Source organism: Engystomops pustulosus, chromosome 3 (genome assembly GCF_040894005.1).
Source record: "Engystomops pustulosus chromosome 3, aEngPut4.maternal, whole genome shotgun sequence".
Lineage (NCBI taxonomy): Eukaryota > Metazoa > Chordata > Amphibia > Anura > Leptodactylidae > Engystomops > Engystomops pustulosus.
Genome location: NC_092413.1, coordinates 3,060,756 through 3,071,232, shown reverse-complemented (window position 1 = coordinate 3,071,232; position 10,477 = coordinate 3,060,756). Strand labels below are relative to the sequence as shown.

Genomic DNA, 10,477 nt, shown 5'->3' with positions numbered 1-10,477 from the left:
TTCTCCAGACTCCTCTGTCCTCCTCCCCCAGACTCCTCTGTCCTCCTCCTCCCCCAGACTCCTCTGTCCTCCTCCTCCAGACTCCTCTGTCCTCCTCCTCCAGACTCCTCTGTCCTCCTCCTCCAGACTCCTCTGTCCTCCTCCGTCCTCCTCCTCCTCCAGACCCCTCTGATTTTGCAGTTATAATCTGGAGTTTGGCTGTATCCAGCCTGAGTTCCGCTCTGTAGAGCACTAGGTTACGTTGAAGTCACAGGGGGCACTGGGGGGGCACTGGGGGGGGGGGGTAATTTATATTCTGACACAAATATTAAGCCAGACGAGTAAGCGGCAGAATCCCCAGGGATAATCCTGCAGTTATATGACAAAACAAGTGATAAGATGCAGAAAGCTCTGGATTTGCTGTTCTCCGCTCCGTTGCCTCCGGCTCCATCCTCGAAAGTCTCAATCTCAGAAATGAAAAAGTTTGAATAAATACAATCAAAACTTCTCCCAATAATAACTGAGCGATAGAGAGAGGTCTGCGGCTGCAGGTCAGGAGCGCCCCCCGCTGGTGGCTGAACCTGGACGCAATATCACAAGTGACACAGAAGCATCAGGAGCTGAGGAGGCCGGACCAGAGATCTACACGACCCAACTCCGGACCCGTCCACCACCTCCAAGGCCACTCACCCCATCCAATGCACAGGTAGAAGCCGAAGAGCCGCTGCTCCGAGAAGACGGACAGCACCAGCAGGGTGTGCAGGTAGATGCCCTCCACCAGCAGCCAGTAGTAGTTGGCGGCCACACAGTACTGCATCATGACGAAGACCAGGCGGCAACTCAGAGACTCCTGCAGAGAGGAGAAGCCACATTACTGACCCTGCGACCCCAACATTACTGACCCCGTGACCCCAACAATACTGACCCCGTGACCCCAACATTACTGACCCTGCGACCCCAACATTACTGACCCCGTGACCCCAACATTACTGACCCCGCAACCCCAACATTACTGACCCCGCGACCCCAACATTACTGACCCAGTGACCCCAACATTACTGACACCGTGACCCCAACATTACTGACCCCGCAACCCCAACATAACTGACCCCGCAACCCCAACATTACTGACCCCGCGACCCCAACATTACTGACCCTGCGACCCCAACATTACTGGTACCCACGACCCCAACAAGACCCCAGGGACATGGAAATTATATGTGGTCACCTGGTAGGAGATGAGACCTTCCCATTGGTTGTCATGGAGGGCGATGTCATACATCCAGCGCAGCACCGAGTCCTTGATGAAGACAGAGACGGCTCTCAGGATGAAGGAGGTGAAGAGGTTCAGGTGGATGTAATTCCTGGTGCAGTGCAAGTGTCTAAGGAGAGCGAGTATACAGATTATACACCACCACTAGGGGGAGCTCACTACATACAGATTATTCACCACCACTAGGGGGAGCTCACTACATACACATTATACACCACCACTAGGGGGGGATCACTACATACACATTATACACCACCACTAGGGGGAGATCACTACATACACATTATACACCACCACTAGGAGGAGATCACTACATACACATTATACACCACCACTAGGGGGAGATCACTACATACACATTATACACCACCACTAGGAGGAGATCACTACATACAGATTATACACCACCAATAGGAGAAGATCACTACATACACATTATACACCACCACTAGGGGGAGATCACTACATACACATTATACACCACCACTAGGAGGAGATCACTACATACACATTATACACCACCACTAGGAGGAGATCACTACATACACATTATACACCACCACTAGGAGGAGATCACTACATACACATTATACACCACCACTAGGGGGAGCTCACTACATACACATTATACACCACCACTAGGAGGAGATCACTACATACACATTATACACCACCACTAGGGTGAGATCACTACATACAGATTATACATCACCACTAGGAGGAGATCACTACATACACATTATACACCACCACTAGGGGGAGATCACTACATACACATTATACACCACCACTAGGAGGAGATCACTACATACACATTATACACCACCACTAGGAGGAGATCACTACATACAGATTATACACCACCACTAGGAGGAGATCACTACATACACATTATACACCACCACTAGGAGGAGCTCACTACATACACATTATACACCACCACTAGGGGGAGCTCACTACATACAGATTATACACCACCACTAGGGGGAGCTCACTACATACACATTATACACCACCACTAGGGGGAGCTCACTACATACACATTATACACCACCACTAGGGGGAGATCACTACATACACATTATACAGCACCACTAGGGGGAGATCACTACATACAGATTATACACCACCACTAGGGGGAGATCACTACATACAGATTATACACCACCACTAGGGGAAGATCACTACATACACATTATACACCACCACTAGGGGGAGATCACTACATACAGATTATACACCACCACTAGGATGAGATCACTACATACAGATTATACACCACCACTAGGGGGAGATCACTACATACACATTATACACCACCACTAGGAGGAGATCACTACATACACATTATACACCACCACTAGGAGGAGCTCACTACATACACATTATACACCACCACTAGGGGGAGATCACTACATACAGATTATACACCACCACTAGGGGGAGATCACTACATACAGATTATACACCACCACTAGGGGAAGATCACTACATACAGATTATACACCACCACTAGGGGGAGATCACTACATACAGATTATACACCACCACTAGGGGGAGATCACTACATACACATTATACACCACCACTAGGGGGAGCTCACTACATACAGATTATACTCCACCACTAGGGGGAGCTCACTACATACACATTAAACACCACCACTAGGAGGAGATCACTACATACAGATTATACACCACCACTAGGGGGAGATCACTACATACACATTATACACCACCACTAGGGGGAGATCACTACATACACATTATACACCACCACTAGGGGGAGATCACTACATACAGATTATACACCACCACTAGGAGATCACTACATACACATTATACACCACCACTAGGGGGAGATCACTACATACACATTATACACCGCCACTAGGGAGAGATCACTACATACACATTATACACCACCACTAGGGGGAGATCACTACATACACATTATACACCACCACTAGGGGGAGATCACTACATACACATTATACACCACCACTAGGAGGAGATCACTACATACACATTATACACCACCTCTAGGGGGCGCTCACTACATACACATTATACACCACCACTAGGGGGAGATCACTACATACACATTATACACCACCACTAGGGGGAGATCACTACATACAGATTATACACCACCACTAGGGGGAGATCACTACATACACATTATACACCACCACTAGGGGGAGATCACTACATACACCACCACTAGGGGGAGATCACTATATACACATTATACACCACCACTAGGGGGAGATCACTACATACACATTATACACCACCACTAGGAGGAGATCACTGCATACACATTATAAACCACCACTAGGAGGAGATCACTGCATACACATTATACACCACCACTAGGAGGCGCTCACTACATACAGATTATACACCACCACTAGGAGGAGATCACTACATACAGATTATACACCACCACTAGGAGGAGATCACTACATACAGATTATACACCACCACTAGGGGGAGATCACTACATACACATTATACACCACCACTAGGGGGAGATCACTACATACACATTATACGCAACCACTAGGAGGAGCTCACTACATACACATTATACATCACCACTAGGGGGAGATCACTACATACACATTATACACCACCACTAGGGTGAGATCACTACATACAGATTATACACCACCACTAGGAGGAGATCACTACATACACATTATACACCACCACTAGGAGGAGATCACTACATACACATTATACACCACCACTAGGAGGAGCTCACTACATACACATTATACACCACCACTAGGGGGAGATCACTACATACACATTATACACCACCACTAGGGGGAGATCACTACATACACATTATACATCACCACTAGGGGGAGATCACTACATACACATTATACACCACTACTAGGGGGAGATCACTACATACACATTATACACCACCACTAGGAGGAGATCACTACATACACATTATACACCACCACTAGGAGGAGATCACTGCATACACATTATAAACCACCACTAGGAGGAGATCACTACATAAACATTATACACCACCACTAGGAGGCGCTCACTACATACAGATTATACAACACTAGGAGGAGATCACTACATACAGATTATACACCACCACTAGGAGGAGATCACTACATACAGATTATACACCACCACTAGGGGGAGATCACTACATACACATTATACACCACCACTAGGGGGAGATCACTACATACACATTATACACCACCACTAGGAGGAGCTCACTACATACACATTATACATCACCACTAGGGGGAGATCACTACATACACATTATACACCACCACTAGGAGGAGATCACTACATACAAATTATACACCACCACTAGGGGGAGCTCACAACATACAGATTATACACCACCAGTAGGGGGAGATCATTACATACAGATTATACACCACCAGTAGGGGGAGATCACTACATACAGATTATACACCACCACTAGGAGGAGATCACTACATACACATTATACATCACCACTAGGAGGAGATTACTACATACAGATTATACACCACCACTAGGAGGAGATCACTACATACACATTATACACCACCACTAGGGGGAGATCACTACATACACATTATACACCACCACTAGGGGGAGATCACTACATACACATTATACACCACCACTAGGGGGAGCTCACTACATACACATTATACACCACCACTAGGAGGAGATCACTACATACAGATTATACATCACCACTAGGGGGAGATCACCACATACACATTATACACCACCACAAGGGGGAGATCACTACATACAGATTATACACCTCCACTAGGGGGAGATCACTACATACAGATTATACACCACCACTAGGGGGACATCACTACTTACAGATTATACACCACCACTAGGGGGAGATCACTACATACACATTATACACCACCACTAGGGGGAGATCACTACATACACATTATACACCACCACTAGGGGGAGATCACTACATACAGATTATACATCACCACTAGGAGGAGATCACTACATACAGATTATACACCACCACTAGGAGGAGATCACTACATACACATTATACACCACCACTAGGAGGAGCTCACTACATACACATTATACACCACCACTAGGAGGAGATCACTACATACAGATTATACACCACCACTAGGAGGAGATCACTACATACACATTATACACCACCACTAGGAGGAGCTCACTACATACACATTATACACCACCACTAGGAGGAGATCACTACATACAGATTATACACCACCACTAGGAGGAGATCACTACATACACATTATACACCACCACTAGGAGGAGATCATTACATACAGATTATACACCACCACTAGGGGGAGATCACTACATACAGATTATACATCACCACTAGGAGGAGCTCACTACATACAGATTATACACCACCACTAGAGGGAGATCACTACATACAGATTATACATCACCACTAGGGGGAGATCACTACATACAGATTATACACCACCACTAGGGGGAGATCACTACATACAGATCATACACCACCACTAGGAGGAGATCACTACATACACATTATACACGACCACTTGGAGGAGATGACTACATACACATTATACACCACCACTAGGAGGAGATCACTACATACACATTATACACCACTACAAGGGGGAGATCACTACATACAGAATATACAACACCACTAGGGAGAGATCACTACATACACATTATACACCACCAATAGGGGGAGATCACTACATACAGATTATACACCACCACTAGGGGGAGATCAATACATACAGATTATACACCACCACTAGGGGGAGATCACTACATACACATTATACACCACCACTAGGGGGAGCTCACTACATACAGATTATACACCACCACTAGGGGGAGATCACTACATACAGATTATACACCACCACTAGGAGGAGCTCACTACATACAGATTATACACCACCACTAGGGGGAGATCCCTACATACAGATTATACATCACCACTAGGGGGAGATCACTACATACAGATTATACACCACCACTAGGGGGAGATCACTACATACAGATTATACACCACCACTAGGGGGAGATCACAACATACACATTATACACCACCACTAGGAGGAGATCACTACATACACATTATACACCACCACTAGGGGGAGATCACTACATACACATTATACACCACCACTAGGGGGAGATCACTACATACAGATTATACACACCCACTAGGAGGAGATCACTACATACAGATTATACACCACCACTAGGAGGAGATCACTACATACACATTATACACCACCACTAGGGGGAGATCACTACATACAGATTATACACCACCACTAGGGGGAGATCACTACATACACATTATACACCACCACTAGGGGGAGATCACTACATACACATTATACACCACCACTAGGGGGAGATCACTACATACAGATTATACACCACCACTAGGGGGAGATCACTACATACAGATTATACACCACCACTAGGAGGAGCTCACTACATACAGATTATACACCACCACTGGGGGGAGATCACTACATACAGATTATACATCACCACTAGGGGGAGATCACTACATACAGATTATACACCACCACTAGGGGGAGATCACTACAAACACATTATACACCACCACTAGGAGGAGATCACTACATACACATTATACACCACCACTAGGGGTGAGATCACTACATACAGATTATAAACCACCACTAGGAGGAGATCACTACATACAGATTATACATCACCACTAGGGGGAGAGCACTACATACACATTATACACCACTACTAGGAGGAGATCACTACATACACATTATACACCACCACTAGGGGGAGCTCACTACATACAGATTATACACCACCACTAGGGGAAGCTCACTACATACAGATTATACACCACCACTAGGGGGAGATCACTACATACAGATTATACACCACCACTAGGGGGAGATCACTACATACAGATGATACACCTCCACTAGGAGGAGATCACTAGATACAGATTATACACCACCACTAGGTGGAGATCACTACTTACAGATTATATACCACCAATACGGGGAGATCACTACATACAGATTATACACCACCACTAGGAGGAAATCACTACATACAGATTATACATCACCACCAGGGGGAGAGCACTATATACACATTATACACCACTACTAGGAGGAGATCACTACATACAGATTATACATCACCACTAGGGGGAGATCACTACATACACATTATACACCACCACTAGGGGGAGATCACTACATACACATTATACACCACTACTAGGAGGAGATTACTACATACAGATTATACATCACCACTAGGGGAAGAGCACTACATACACATTATACACCACTACTAGGAGGAGATTACTACATACACATTATACACCACCACTAGGGGGAGCTCACTACATACACATTATACACCACCACTAGGGGGAGATCACTACATACACATTATACACCACCACTAGGGGGAGCTCACTACTTACAGATTATACACCACCACTAGGGGGAGATCACTACATACAGATTATACATCACCACTAGGTGGAGAGTACTACATACACATTATACACCACTACTAGGGGGAGATCACTACATACAGATTATACATCACCACTAGGTGGAGATCACTACTTACAGATTATACACCACCACTAGGGGGAGATCACTACATACAGATTATACACCACCACTAGGGGGAGAGCACTACATACACATTATACACCACCACTAGGGGGAGATCACTACATACAGATTATACACCACCACAAGGGGAGATCACTACATACAGATTATACACCACCACTAGGGGGAGATCACTACATACACATTATACACCACCACTAGGGGGGAGATCACTACATACAGATTATACACCACCACTAGGGGGAGGTCACTACATACAGATTATACACCACCACTAGGGGGAGATCACTACATACAGATTATACACCACCACTATGGGGAGATCACTACATACAGATTATACACCACCACTAGGGGGAGATCACTACATACAGATTATACACCACCACTAGGGGAGATCACTACATACAGATTATACACCACCACTAGGGGGAGATCACTACATACAGATTATACACCGCCACTAGGGGGAGATCACTACATACAGATTATACACCACCACTAGGAGGAGGTCACTACATACAGATTATACATCACCACTAGGGGGACATCACTACATACAGATTATACACCACCACTAGGAGGAGATCACTACATACAGATTATATACCACCACTAGGGGGAGATCACTACATACAGATTATACATTACCCCTAGCGGTTGCTCACTGCGTACATATTATACACCACCACTAGGAAGAGCTCACTACATACAGATTAGACACCACCACTAGGGGGACCTCACTAAATACAGATTATACACCACAACTAGGGGGAGATCACTACATACAGATTATACACCTCCATTGGGGGGAAATCACTACATACAGATTATACATCACCCCAGGGGGGCGCTCACTACATACATATTATACACCACCATTAGGGGGAGCTCACTACATACAGATAATACACCACCACTAGGGGGAGTTTACTACATACAGATTATACATCACCACTAGGGGGAGATCACTACATACAGATTATACCCCACCACTAGGAGGAGCTCACTACATACAGATTAAACACCACCACTAGGGGGAGATCACTACAAGCAGATTATACACCAACACTAGGGGGAGATCACTACATACAGATTATACACCACCATTTGGGGGAGCTCACTACATACAGATAATACACCACCACTAGAGGGAACTCACTACATACAGATTATACACCAACACTAGAGGGAACTCACTACATACAGATTATACACCACCACTAGGGGGAGATCACTACATACAGATTATACACCACCACTAGGGGGAGATCACTACATACAGATTATACACCACCACTAGGAGGAGATCACTACATACATATTATACACCACCACTAGGAGGAGATCACTACATACAGATTATACACCACCACTAGCGGGAGATCACTACATACAGATTATACACCACCACTAGGGGGAGATCACTACATACAGATTATACACCACCACTAGGAGGAGCTCACTACATACAGATTATACACCACCACTAGGAGGAGATCACTACATACACATTATACACCACCACTAGGAGGAGATCACTACATACACATTATACACCACCACTAGGGGGAGATCACTACATACACATTATACACCACCACTAGGGGGAGATCACTACATACACATTATACACCACCACTAGGGAGAGATCATTACATACACATTATACACCACCACTAGGGGGAGATCACTACATACACATTATACACCACCACTAGGAGGAGATCACTACATACACATTATACACCACCACTAGGGGGAGATCACTACATACACATTATACACCACCACTAGGGGGAGATCACTACATACAGATAATACACCACCACTAGGGGGAGATCATTACATACAGATTATACACCACCACTAGGAGGAGATCACTACATACACATTATACACCACCACTAGGAGGAGATAACTACATACAGATTATACACCACCATTTGGGGGAGCTCACTACATACAGATAATACACCACCACTAGAGGGAACTCACTACATACAGATTATACACCAACACTAGAGGGAACTCACTACATACAGATTATACACCACCACTAGGGGGAGATCACTACATACAGATTATACACCACCACTAGGGGGAGATCACTACATACAGATTATACACCACCACTAGGAGGAGATCACTACATACATATTATACACCACCACTAGGAGGAGATCACTACATACAGATTATACACCACCACTAGCGGGAGATCACTACATACAGATTATACACCACCACTAGGGGGAGATCACTACATACAGATTATACACCACCACTAGGAGGAGCTCACTACATACAGATTATACACCACCACTAGGAGGAGATCACTACATACACATTATACACCACCACTAGGAGGAGATCACTACATACACATTATACACCACCACTAGGGGGAGATCACTACATACACATTATACACCACCACTAGGGGGAGATCACTACATACACATTATACACCACCACTAGGGAGAGATCATTACATACACATTATACACCACCACTAGGGGGAGATCACTACATACACATTATACACCACCACTAGGAGGAGATCA

General features: G+C 45.0%; 1 protein-coding gene across 1 annotated transcript in view; it reads right to left on the bottom strand.

The window, feature by feature from the left end:
• Nucleotides 1–307: 307 nt before the first annotated feature.
• LOC140120783 (glucagon-like peptide 1 receptor) overlaps nucleotides 308–10,477 on the bottom strand; it is a 207,251-nt gene continuing 197,081 nt past the window's right edge. Inside the window, exons 6-8 of the mRNA XM_072139726.1 lie at nucleotides 1,208–1,361; nucleotides 670–829; nucleotides 308–348 (exon numbers count right to left, since the gene is read on the bottom strand). Of these exons, the coding sequence (XP_071995827.1) occupies nucleotides 308–348; nucleotides 670–829; nucleotides 1,208–1,361 (355 nt within the window). The remainder of the gene's footprint in view (nucleotides 349–669; nucleotides 830–1,207; nucleotides 1,362–10,477) is intronic.